This window comes from Rhodnius prolixus, unplaced genomic scaffold (assembly GCF_049639745.1).
Source record: "Rhodnius prolixus isolate KJV_2025 unplaced genomic scaffold, Rpr scaffold_7, whole genome shotgun sequence".
In the NCBI taxonomy this organism is placed as follows: domain Eukaryota; kingdom Metazoa; phylum Arthropoda; class Insecta; order Hemiptera; family Reduviidae; genus Rhodnius; species Rhodnius prolixus.
Genome location: NW_027411582.1, coordinates 651340 through 665138, shown reverse-complemented (window position 1 = coordinate 665138; position 13799 = coordinate 651340). Strand labels below are relative to the sequence as shown.

At 33.2% G+C, this 13799-nt stretch overlaps 1 protein-coding gene across 2 annotated transcripts; it reads left to right on the top strand.

The window, feature by feature from the left end:
* The first annotated feature begins 1134 nt into the window (after nt 1-1134).
* On the top strand, nt 1135-8713 carry LOC141446630 (aldehyde dehydrogenase, mitochondrial-like). 2 transcript variants are annotated; one of them, XM_074113214.1, is made up of 9 exons: nt 1136-1519; nt 2170-2274; nt 3169-3309; nt 4587-4833; nt 4915-5099; nt 5792-6079; nt 6170-6334; nt 7624-7781; nt 8431-8713. In XM_074113214.1, the coding sequence occupies exons 1-9, from the start codon at nt 1409-1411 to the stop codon at nt 8576-8578; spliced, it is 1548 nt and encodes a 515-aa protein (XP_073969315.1). In that variant the 5' UTR covers nt 1136-1408; the 3' UTR covers nt 8579-8713. The 2 variants fall into 2 exon arrangements, with proteins under 2 accessions (XP_073969316.1, XP_073969315.1); XM_074113215.1 differs by lacking the exon at nt 2170-2274 and having other exon boundaries at nt 1135-1519.
* Nucleotides 8714-13799: the final 5086 nt, after the last annotated feature.

Sequence of the window (13799 nt, the reverse complement as noted above, 5' to 3'; positions counted from 1 at the left end):
CTAAAAGGCAAAGATTTTGAATCGAACGACAATTCATTAATGTAAATAGGTTCACCCATTGATAATTTTAACGATTGCAGTACTTCCTCTTAGTAGATGCAAGAGCTTGATGGTCCTTCACAGCCAAGTAGAGGAGCTTTAACAACTTATTCGAGCTGAATTTTATCAAAATCGGACTAAGCGTTATAGAAATATTGGTAATAATAGTTTTAGAAAGGGCCTTACTTGGGTGGGGCAAACTCCCCTCTTTATGAGGCACAGCGTTCAGACTTTTAAAGTGCAAATCTGTACAAAATTTCGATTCGAATGACACTTCATTCATGACAATCGGTTCTCGTGTCGATAATTTGAAACGATTGCTATACTTTCCCTTAACAAGTGTAAGAGCTGATCGCCGCTTTAATGTTACGTAGAGGAGCCCTAACTCTATCATCCTACCAAATTATTTCAAAATCGGGCTAAGATTTACAGAGTAATTAGTAATAATAATTTTGGAGGGGGCCTTACATAAAGGGGGCTAACTCCTCTCCTATTCGATGTACAGCGTCGAGACCCCCAAAAGGCACATCTACATAAAAGTCCGAATCGAATAACACCTCATTCATGAAAATCGGTTCGTGCGTTTAGGCGCTACGCAGTTTACAAAAAAGGTAACAACAACAACAACAAGAAGAAGAAGAAGAAGAAGAATTTTTGAAAATGTAATTTTTGTGCATTTTTCGCATCGTTTTTCTCGAAAACTAATTAATCTATGTTATTACGAAAAAATTACAGTTATAAAGGAGGGTTTGCCCTATATTATAAAGAAAATTTGGGAATTTTATCTTTTATAGAAAAAGAGAAAAAAATTGTCAAAGTTGGGTGTTTTTCAACGTTACGCTTTTTCGTGCAGTTTTTGACGATCAACCCTTATACAACTGTCCTTCCGGACAGTTTTAATATGCTGGCCATTTGGTGGGGATAGGCAGCGAAAGGAGCAGAAGAAACTGCAGCAGATATCTGTAATGAATTAAAACTGTGAATAAGTTACATACATCTTTCATTTACTCCCCTCCACTAACGATCATAAATTATGTTTGTAGCATAAATGACGTGCTAAATTTGTATTTTAGCGCGAAGAGTAAATTTGTAGATTAGTGCAGCATCAGCGGCCGGAATGTGAATTATAGCTGTCTCCTCGCATTTTAGACGTTAGGTAGGTGTAGTTAACAATTAGTATTGTCTAGGATCTCGAGGGGACACTTAGTAATTGTTGGCTGTGTTAGTAGGTGTCGTAGATTACTTTTTTTTAAATAATTAGAATAACACTTATAGAAATAAACCGGTTTTCCGATTCTCTATCCAATAGGTTTTAATTTTAGTGACTGTGGTATTTAATTCCAGTTTCTAGTTTGGAAAACATAAAGCCATGTTGAAATCTGTTTGTAATAAATTTTTCTTACCACATAGTAGATCAGGTATTAGGTTCGCTTCAGCTTTACCACAACCTGAGGCTAAACCTAAAATTAGACAGACCAGGGTAAGTTAATTTTATTCATCTAAACTTCCCATTTAAAAACAAATTTAATTTAAAGTGTAGCTACTATTAGAACTAAATATGTTTAAGTAATAAATAACGCAGATCATACATACATATATGTCTTCATTGTATATGTATAATATTTAACAAAGGTAGCAGTAACACATGTCCTAGTTTTTGCTTTTAAGGAACTTTGTTTCCTGAGAATCCTTCAAACTTTATTAATTTTTTTAAAATCCTGGTGTAATCTTTTGTTTTCGAATTTCGCATCTAGTGAATTTTTAATATAGCTGAGCGGCAAATTCAATTGTAACCATAAAAAAATTAGTAATTACACAAGGAAATATTTCTTCGAGGAAATAAATTCTTGTTAACACTTATATTTTGTCTTTCATAATCAATCGTAGAAAAAAAGAACAAAATAAATTACAGTTAATGTCTTATTAAACGTGAACTGCACACCTTTCTTTACTTGTCATCAAACACCTTCTGTGAATGCATTTTTTTCTTCATGAATAGCGTAATTAAAAACCTGTCTTTGACCTCAGAGTCAATGGCAAATGAAATTAAAGTTAGTTCCTGGAACATTTAGTTGCTTAAGCTATATTTCTTCTTGAATACTCAGTTTAATATTTATTATTTTACAAAAGTTATTTATCAATAACGAATGGCTCCCTTCAATTTCTGGGAATACGTTTGAGACGATAGATCCTGCAACTGGTCAAGTGATAACAGAAGTTAGCAGAGCGAATAAGGTACAGTAAAATATATAATTTGATTTAAAGTTAGTGTTTAAGAAATGATATGAATATTTTTGCCTCTTCATTAACTTTTTTTGTTATGTAACGATATTTTATCACGTCTCATTGATTAGAATTTGAGATAAAAGTACATACTTGCAATAGCAATCACCATAACAGCCGTGAAGGTTAACATGTGGGGACAAAAATAACCTTCAGTTCGTATACTACCCGATAATTTATAAAAACGTTGCCTTGTACATACTGTTTGAATACAAAACACTCTTGTTTTTCTTTTTATAAACATTTCATTAAAAAAAGGCTAAGTTCATATTCAGGACATACTTTTATATACTAACATTTAAATGTTAAGGAGGTTCCCTCAGCGCATTGTTATTTACTGTTAGGTATAAATGTCTTGGTGCATTTTTTCATACTTACTAGTTTTAATAGCCGGTTGTAAACATTTGAAACAAATGCGCTGTATATTGATCGGACCTTTTTTTTTTTTACAAGCACATAATTTCATGAATACATGCCGGTCCAATGCTCTGCTAATGTGAGATATGAGATTGGTTCCTCAAAATTGCGTTGAGCTGTACGAAGGAGCCTCTTCTGAGGAGAATTTTGGCGTACAATGTGCGATAGGGTAGAATGTGTACTTTCGGCCATTGGTTACGACTAGCTGATCAATGAATGTTGCAGTGGTCGCTAAATTTAGGCCCTAAGATTTTCTGTTTTGAGTTATGGAAATACATATATTTCCAGAAAAAAACTCAGTTTGCAAAAGCCATTTCTCGTTTAGGGGACCTAAACACGTAAAAACGAAATTGGCATTTAGAACGATTAAGGGTTGGAGAGAAAAAGATATTTTTGAAAAAAAAGAATGGATGTGTTTGATTTTTGCAGAATGATGTGGATATTGCAGTAAAGGCAGCGCAGGATGCATTCAGATTTGGTGCACCATGGAGGACGATGGACGCTTCACAGAGAGGTTTATTATTAAACAGATTGGCTGATTTAATTACCAGAGATCACATATTCATAGCGGTAAGAAAAGTGGTATATGTGTAGGAAGGTGCTTTTATCTCGGTTGAGGTGTAACAGTTGTAAGGTTAAGGGTTAAAATGGCAATAACTAGCTTTGACAGCTATCTGTGGTAACTTTGTTGAAGGAAATTATCGAAGTCATGAAGTAATAACATTGCAGTTGGGTGCTGATCCATTTCAGCTAGTTGTTCGATCTATTCTCCTTTAGTCTTTGGTAGTTGAAGTTTTAGACCAACGGTTCCAACAGAACTTTTAGATAAGCTAAAAGCCGCTAAATTTCAAAAGTGTCATAATTCCCAAATTAATTGTAATTTTGAGTAGTTTCTGTAATGGGCTGCCAGTCCATTGGTAAATAACATGGCAGAATCTTAAATTTGTCTAGGTGGGAGTTTTTTTTTTAAACGATCGGGACGAATACATCTTCTTGTTTTAGCTCTTCTTTACCCTTCATTACCACGTCTCTTGTAATGAGTTAAAAAAAAGATAAAATAAAAAACAAATAATAATAAAAGAAGGAAATAGTTTACCTCTAGGGTATTTGTTGGGTAGGATCTGGGCAATTCAGCTAGCCCAGTGTCAAGAACCGGCAGTTCATCAGGGAATAGAACTTCAATCCTCGACTGCATTTAAACGTTTTGAGCTGGAGAGGCATTTAATAGGAACAGATTGCGTTAAACATCCCAAAATGCTGGTCAAGGCCAATGAGTCATCTAATTTTGGTTGCCGTAAATCACTAGCCAGGGGTCTTAAACCACCAGTTGAGTACCCTCAAGCCGAGTTAGATTTACGTTTGAGGTACGATAAGCGCAGATAACATTTCCAATCTGGTTAGAACCCCCGCGCACATTATGTCAGAAGGAGAAGGAGGATGTTTTTGATGACAAAATGAAAATTCTGACACTTTGAGAATACACACTAAAGTTTTGGTTTGAAAACCCTGACCCTTGCGAAAGTAGGTCCCTCCTTCTTGTTCTGTGAGAGGTATCTAAGATCAGAGCTTGAGTTTTGATGTAGAGAATGTCAGTATATTTTCTTAGCAAAACTTAAAAATTACTGGAATTTTAAAAAGAAACTCAAATCTTTTCAATAAAGAAAACACCTCAGTAACAGATTTTCTTGAAATTTGATTACATACATATGTATTTACTATTTATGTTATACTATTAATGTTATAGTTATAATACACTGAAACTTTGGAGGGAAGCGTAACTAGACCCTACTCATTTTTATTAGCATTTTTTTTTTAAATTTTAATTGTTCTTGAACTGTTCCTTGCAGAGCCTGGAAACACTGGACAATGGAAAGCCGTTTGCTATGTCCTACAATGTCGACATTCCAATGTCAATTGATGTCCTGCGGTACTTCGCCGGCTGGGCCGACAAGAATCATGGTAAAACTATACCAGCTAATGGCGACTTCTTCTGCTATACTCGACATGAACCTGTGGGCGTTTGTGCTCAGATTATCCCATGGAATTTCCCGCTGTTGATGTGGGCCTGGAAAATAGGTCCCGCTTTGGCCACTGGTAAAACATTCTCTGAAAAATTCTGATACTATGAACAATTTTTATTATTAATAATTACAACTTGTATGCACATTTTTCTAGGTAATACTGTAGTGTTAAAGCCAGCTGAACAGACACCTTTAACAGCTTTGTACGCGGCGGAGTTATGTCGAGAAGCTGGTTTTCCTCCTGGTGTTGTGAACATTTTGCCAGGATTTGGAGATGCTGGTGAAGCTTTGGCCAACCACATGGGCGTGGACAAGGTGGCATTCACAGGATCTACTGAGGTTCCCAAGTTTTACCTAATAGTTACCAGTTTTACTTCATTCTATATGATTTTAAATTTAGGAAACGTTTCCTTTCTCTCTGTGATTCAAGTCTATTTGTTTTAGAATTCCTTTTTCGTTTTTTAAAATATTTTGGGAGTAAACTTTAAATGTATTTTTTTGAAATAGCAATTACGTTTTTTAAACACAGTGGTCAGGGATGTACATGTCAGTGAAAGATAACAGACGCTTTACAATTTCATCATTATCAAATGAGTGTCCTCAAGTGTCGAAGTGCACTCTATGAAATTGTGACCGGACGCTTAAATTTCGAAAGTTGTGGGTGAAAGCTGGGTACCGAAAATGTTTCATTTAAAAGAATATTTGACCCCACTTCTTTGAAATTTCCAGAAAAAGGTTCCAACAATATTTTTTAAAGTCTAGGATGCTCATTGCATTCATGTAACCTGTATGTTTAATTCGAATTTTTACATGGAAATTCGATTAACGAATCGAATCTTGGTGGGAATCAAAGTTGTTAAAAAAAGAATGAGTTTGTAAAAAATTTAGAGTTGGCGAATTCATTGAGAAGAGTTTATGTGCAAGTGTTCCCGTTCTGGATTTGAATCTTAATTAAGGGCGTTAGTGAATTTCATTTTATTTATCGCCAGCTCTACCAAACCTCTAATCAATTCACTAATCTTGGTGTGCAGGTTGGAAAAAAGATAAAGGAAGCAGCTGGGCGAACAAACTTGAAACGAGTGACCCTGGAACTCGGTGGCAAATCGCCAAATATTATAATGGACGACTGCGATCTGGACCAGGCTGTGGAAGGCGCTCACTTTGGAACGTTCTTCAATATGGGACAGTGCTGTTGTGCGGGTACGCGAGTCTACGTACATGAGAAGATCTACGATAAATTTATAGAAAAGAGTGCGGCCAGAACTAAACAACGGATTGTTGGCAACCCTTTTGATTCAAACACAGAACAAGGTCCTCAGGTTGGTTAATCCTGTTCAGAGGCAGTGCTATTATTTAAGTTCTTTTAGTTAATCAAAAATCATGAGTTCTAAGAATTATTTTGTTAACAGGTAGACGAGGAACAGATGAACAAAATTCTTGGCTACATTGAAAGCGGCAAAAAACAGGGAGCTTGTTTGGTCACTGGCGGCAAGAGAGTCGGTGACAAAGGCTTTTTCGTCGAACCAACCATTTTCGCGGACGTCAAAGATGACATGTCGATCGCTAGAGATGAGGTGAGCCTCATTGTTACAGAACAGGGTGAAACGCAGGGTAGAAATGTGAAACGAATATAAGTTATGTTAGCAGACCGATTTCACACTTTGGCAAGATATAATAACTATGTTTTGGAGGTTCTAGGTGCTTCTATGGTGGAAATCAGCTAGCCATGTGATCTTGGCGACCCTTCCTAACAACACTCAATACTTATTCTTCCTTTACTCTCGCAAAACACTCATGCCCTTCACAGTAACTTATTTACTAGTGTTGTAACACCGCTATTAGTAGTGTTGACCAGCAAGGAACCAGATAACCATCACAGAAAAAAGGTTAACAATAACTAGGCCTTTATGGTGAACAACTATATTGACCAAAACAAGTAACAGAAAATTATACAAGTCGACTAACAAAAAAAAGAAGGATCCTTCACCTGATTGCCTTAAAGAAAAAATAACTAAAAATACAACTTAAATAGTAAAATTAAAATAATAACTAATTGTCCCAACGTTCGGGTTAAGCGAATAAGGGGGTGGTTAGTCACTCTCCCGACCGTTCCTGATAGGTTAGGGGGGGGGGAACTTCACAGCACACAAGAGTACCTGGGGAGTGCGGTACGGCCACCTACTTCCGCCGATGGTCTTCCGGGGGTCGTGGCTCGGCTACTCGGTTACGTGGTCCATTCGTTAAGTAGGGACTCCAAGGCGGGTCGGCCAGAAATTCGGTCGCTCTGTCTATGAATTTTGTTACTGACTCGTCACCAAGCAATCGCTCTCTCTCTCCAATACTACCTCATTCCGCTACCCCTTCATTCGGCTACCTCATCGTTAGTTTCTTTTACGTCCGGTGGCCGCAGCACCTTACGGCCCCTCAAGCTCGTAGTTCCCCCGCCATTACTTGACGCAACGTCACAGTGTTTAGGTTCTCTCATGTGCCAACTACCTTAACGCCATCCTCACACTCATTCTTCCTCGCTCTTACGAGTATTATCGCCTTAAACTTTAGTTGCACCAGCACTTAAACTTCACTTGGCCACAGATCTTGGTCATTATATAAGCCGCGCCTTAAGTTGTTTGTTGCACTTTTACTATTTATTTGAGGGCACTAAAGTATTCCAGCTAAAAGTTTAATAATTCACGATTTAAAGAAGTTGATTAAACTTCTTTGTGGTAAGAGTAGATCCTTTAAAATTTTGTTTTAAAAACGTTTGAAGAAAATAGAAATACAATTTTTCCAACGATGTGACCTTTTGATAAATCTATGTCTCAAAAATTTTGAGCAGATCATTTTCTTATGTATTTCTTTTTAGATTTTTGGTCCAGTGCAGCAGATACTAAAATTCAGCTCAGTAGAGGAAGTGATTGAACGAGCAAATGATTCAGACTATGGCCTAGCCGCCGGTGTCTTCTCCAAGAACATAGACACAGTGAACACAATCACCCAAGGACTTAGAGTGGGCACTGTTTGGTAAGTTTGGATTCTCAATAGCCCAGGTAGGCTGTGCAAGTACTGATTTTTCTAGCTTTGTATCAACTTTTTTGTGCATAAAAATACTGTTGACTTTGAGAGAGTTTTTTGAAATAATGATAAATCGTTTTCACTCAATCAATTTCACTTATTATAGTTATTCTTAAATCTTTTAGGAATCCAAAAGTCTTGCTCTTCTCATTTGCGATTAGAATTAGTTATCTGTATTAGTTATATCTGAAAACGATTTGCATTTTCCTGGGATATATAAATATTTCAGTAGAAATACTGATGTTAGCCACTCGATATTTTAAAAAAGAAACTACCTAGTCTTCAAAATTGGTGGGAAATGGATGATAATCGCATAAGTCAACTGGAGTATGTTACGATGGTTACGATGGAAACAGATTTGTTTCCGTTATATTTTTCACTATCAAGAAATACTGTAATCGGCAAATTGAAAGGCTTAGCAGATGGATGAGAGTTGGACGATATATCATTCTTTGATTAAGAGTCAAGTCTGCGGTTTTAAAACAATCTTTAGTGGACTTATTAAGTATAGATCAGGGCAATTAGTAGTTTTTAAAAGTAAAATATACCCACTAAATGTAATTTAATAGTCTTCCAATAAAAAGTATGTTTTGTAAAGGGTAAACTGCTACAACGTGATCAATTGTCAAGCACCATTTGGCGGCTACAAGATGTCTGGTAATGGCCGAGAACTAGGTGAATACGGTCTCCAGGCGTACACTGAAGTCAAGACCACATACGTTGCTTTGACAAAGAAGAATTCGTAAATGGGTACTTGATTAAGGATAAAAAGAAGGATCATTTCATGTATTTACATTATTATAATATTTTTTATCTGTTTTTATAAAAAGTTCAAAAAATGATCTTTTTTTGAATAAATATATATTTTTTTTTATTAAGCATTTATGTAGTCATTTTATTACCATTTTATAAACTTAAGAAAATAGATTTTTATTATTTTTTTTATCTTTATTGAGGAGAGAAGGAAGTAAGTTCAGAACAGACGATCAGCTCGACGATATCCCTCATACTATGTTTCATTTTAATTTTCCTCTAAAGATTCAGAATCTTGTTAATAACAATACTTTACTCTAGCTTCAATTCGCATTTTTAAAAGAAGGTTTTCTTGCTGATTTCGATCGGTATAAATTATATGCCATTTATTATTATGTTAAGAGATTCTCTAAAACACAGATTTTTATACAAGATTTTAAAGAAGGACTGAAATTATCATTGTTTTGTAAATTACAGTTTAATATTGGGTGCTGCAGCAAGGTGTATTCACTTTATCATAAAATTTTAAGGAACGATAAGGAGCAAGGGACAGAAAATGTTGAGAAACCTGCAGAGAACGTATCAACGTAAAGAATAATATTTTCAGAGAAACGGCAATAATCAATGACAAATTGACCTCTCCACCCGAAAGGATAAGTTCCTCTAAATATTATCTTTCAGATTTTATAAATGTACTTCGACCATGTTGCCATTTTCCGTGCGTTCTCTGAAATAATGTTAATTCCATTTTTTTTACTTTCAACAAATTTGAGGCCCGCCCAATGTGTATACAGGGTGAACCAGTAAGTATTGTCCATAGGCCTACTGTGTAGAGTACATCTAAAGTGGAGTTCAATGACGTATTGGCCAAATTCATATTTTCCTCTGTTTTTGAGTGACGTCACTTTAAAGTTTTTTTCTAAAATCATTACTTTTTTTAAAAAAAATTGTTATTACTCAAAAAGTTTTAGTCCGAATTCGATTCTGGTGACTCGGTTAGAAAGATAGATAAATTTTCTAAAAATTGATACCATTTCGAAGCACAAGTTATTCTCCAATCAGCCTCAATCTTCCTCCGATTGCTGGAAAAATAAAAGTTATCGAAATTTTTAAGAAAACTCATTCGGCTCTTAAGTGATCATTATCAGATCTAGGTGCTGGCACTTTTTAGAAAATATTTAGTGATCATTTAGAATATAAACAAAATCTATCGAGTAGGTTTCGAGATATTTGAAGTTAAAATATTTACTTTATAGAACAAAAACAAATTTTAACACTAAATATCTCGTTTTCTGCTCAATAGATTTTCACTATAATTTACGCAATTGTACACAATAGTAGTCTTCATATACAGGTAAAATATAAACAAAATCTATCGAGTAGGTTTCGAGATATTTGAAGTTAAAATATTTACTTTATAGAACAAAAACAAATTTTAACACTAAATATCTCGTTTTCAGCTCAATAGATTTTCACTATAATTTACGCAATTGTACACAATAGTAGTCTTCATATACAGGTAAAATATAAACAAAATCTATCGAGTAGTTTTCGAGATATTTGAAGATAAAATATTTACTTTATAGAACAAAAACAAATTTTAACACTAAATATCTCGTTTTCTGCTCGATAGATTTTTACTACAATTTACACAATTGTAGACAATATTAGTCTCCATATACAGGTAGAATATAAACAAAATCTATCGAATGGTTTTCGAGATATTTGAAGTTAAAATGTTTCACTTTATAGAACGGAAACAAAATTAACCTCTAAAAATCTCGTTCTCTGCTCGATAGATTTGCACTAAAATTTACACAATTATAGACAATAATAGTCTGCATATACAGGTAAAATATAAACAAAATCTATCGAGTAGTTTACGAGATATTTGAAGTTAAAATTTTCACTTTATAGTACAGAAAGAAACTTTAACACTAAATATCTCGTTTACTGCTCGATAGATATTTACACAATTGTAGACAATATTAGTCTCCATATACAGGTAGAATATAAACAAAATCTATCGAATAGTTTTCGAGATATTTGAAGTTAAATTGTTTCACTTTATAGAACGGAAACAAAATTTAACTCTAAATATCTCGTTTTCTGCTCGATAGATTTTTACTACAATTTACACAATTGTAGACAATATTAGTCTCCATATACAGGTAGAATATAAACAAAATCTATCGAATGGGTTTCGAGATATTTGAAGTTAAAATATTTCACTTTATAGAACGGAAACAAATTTAACCTCTAAAAATCCGTTCTCTGCTCAAAAGATTTTTACTATAATTTACACTATTACAGATAATAGTAGTCTCCATATACAGGTAGAATATAAACAAAATCTATCAAGTAGTTTTCGAGATATTTGAAGTTAAATGTTTCACTTTATAGAAGAGAAACAAATTTTAACTCTAAATATCTCGTTTCCTACTCGACAGATTTTTACTAAAATTTACACAATTATAGACACTAATAGTCTCCATATACAGGTAAAATATAAACAAAATCTATCGAGTAGTTCACGAGATATTTGAAGTTGAAGATTTCACTGTTTCAAACAAAACCAAACTTTAACTCTAAATATCTCGTTTCCTACTCGACAGATTTTTACTAAAATTTACACAATTATAGACACTAGTAGTCTTCATATACAGGTAAAATATAAACAAAATCTATTGATTAGTTCACGAGATATTTGAAGTTGAAGATTAAACTGTTTCAAACAAAACCAAACTTTAACTCTAAATATCTCGTTTCCTACTCGTCAGATTTTTACGAAATTTGATACAATTATAGACAATAGTAGTCTCCATATACAGGTAAAATATAAACAAAATCTATCGAGTAGTTCACGAGATATTTGAAGTTGAAGATTTCACTGTTTCAAACAAAACCAAACTTTAACTCTAAATATCTCGTTTCCTACTCGACAGATTTTTACTAAAATTTACACAATTATAGACAATAGTAGTCTCCATATACAGGTAAAATATAAACAAAATCTATCGAGTAGTTCACGAGATATTTGAAGTTGAAGATTTCACTGTTTCAAACAAAACCAAACTTTAACTCTAAATATCTCGTTTCCTACTCGACAGATTTTTACTAAAATTTACACAATTATAGACACTAATAGTCTTCATATACAGGTAAAATATAAACAAAATCTATCGAGTAGTTCACGAGATATTTGAAGTTGAAGATTTCACTGTTTCAAACAAAACCAAATTTTAACTCTAAATATCTCGTTTCCTACTCGACAGATTTTTACTAAAATTTACACAATTATAGACAATAGTAGTCTCCATATACAGGTAAAATATAAACAAAATCTATCGAGTAGTTCACGAGATATTTGAAGTTGAAGATTTCACTGTTTCAAACAAAACCAAACTTTAACTCTAAATATCTCGTTTCCTACTTGACAGATTTTTACTAAAATTTACACAATTATAGACAATAGTAGTCTCCATATACAGGTAAAATATAAACAAAATCTATCGAGTAGTTCACGAGATATTTGAAGTTGAAGATTTCACTGTTTCAAACAAAACCAAATTTTAACTCTAAATATCTCGTTTCCTACTCGACAGATTTTTACTAAAATTTACACAATTATAGACACTAGTAGTCTCCATATACAGGTAAAATATAAACAAAATCTATCGAGTAGTTCACGAGATATTTGAAGTTGAAGATTTCACTGTTTCAAACAAAACCAAATTTTAACTCTAAATATCTCGTTTCCTACTCGACAGATTTTTACTAAAATTTACACAATTATAGACACTAGTAGTCTTCATATACAGGTAAAATATAAACAAAATCTATTGATTAGTTCACGAGATATTTGAAGTTGAAGATTAAACTGTTTTAAACAATACCAAACTTTAACTCTAAATATCTCGTTTCCTACTTGACAGATTTTTACTAAAATTTACACAATTATAGACACTAGTAGTCTCCATATACAGGTAAAATATAAACAAAATCTATCGAGTAGTTCACGAGATATTTGAAGTTGAAGATTTCACTGTTTCAAACAAAACCAAACTTTAACTCTAAATATCTCGTTTCCTACTCGACAGATTTTTACTAAAATTTACACAATTATAGACACTAGTAGTCTTCATATACAGGTAAAATATAAACAAAATCTATTGATTAGTTCACGAGATATTTGAAGTTGAAGATTAAACTGTTTCAAACAAAACCAAACTTTAACTCTAAATATCTCGTTTCCTACTCGTCAGATTTTTACGAAATTTGATACAATTATAGACAATAGTAGTCTCCATATACAGGTAAAATATAAACAAAATCTATCGAGTAGTTCACGAGATATTTGAAGTTGAAGATTTCACTGCTTTAAACGAAACGAAACTTTAACTCTAAATATCTCGTTTCCTACTCGACAGATTTTTACTAAAATTTACACAATTATAGACAATAGTAGTCTCCATATACAGGTAAAATATAAACAAAATCTATCGAGTAGTTCACGAGATATTTGAAGTTGAAGATTTCACTGTTTCAAACAAAACCAAACTTTAACTCTAAATATCTCGTTTCCTACTCGACAGATTTTTACTAAAATTTACACAATTATAGACAATAGTAGTCTCCATATACAGGTAAAATATAAACAAAATCTATCGAGTAGTTTACGAGATATTTGAAGTTGAAGATTTCACTGTTTCAAACAAAACCAAACATTAACTCTAAATATCTCGTTTCCTACTCGACAGATTTTTACTAAAATTTACACATTTATAGACAATAGTAGTCTCCATATACAGGTAAAATATAAACGAAATCTATCGAGTAGTTTACGAGATATTTGAAGTTGAAGATTTCACTGTTTCAAACAAAACCAAACTTTATCTCTAAATATCTCGTTTCCTACTCGACAGATTTTTACTAAAATTTACACAATTATAGACAATAGTAGTCTCCATATACAGGTAAAATATAAACAAAATCTATCGAGTAGTTTACGAGATATTTGAAGTTGAAGATTTCACTGTTTCAAACAAAACCAAACTTTAACTCTAAATATCTCGTTTCCTACGCGACAGATTTTTACTAAAATTTACACAATTATAGACAATAGTAGTCTCCATATACAGGTAAAATATAAAGAAAATCTATCGAGTAGTTCACGAGATATTTGAAGTTGAAGATTTCACTGTTTCAAACAAA

Bases quoted from the DNA above. Each gene is read 5' to 3' on its own strand.
- LOC141446630 (XM_074113214.1), top strand. From the start codon at position 1,409: ATGTTGAAATCTGTTTGTAATAAATTTTTCTTACCACATAGTAGATCA. The intron at 5,100-5,791 runs GTTCCCAAGTTT...CTTGGTGTGCAG, and splicing joins CATTCACAGGATCTACTGAG to GTTGGAAAAAAGATAAAGGA. The intron at 6,080-6,169 runs GTTGGTTAATCC...TTTTGTTAACAG, and splicing joins ACACAGAACAAGGTCCTCAG to GTAGACGAGGAACAGATGAA.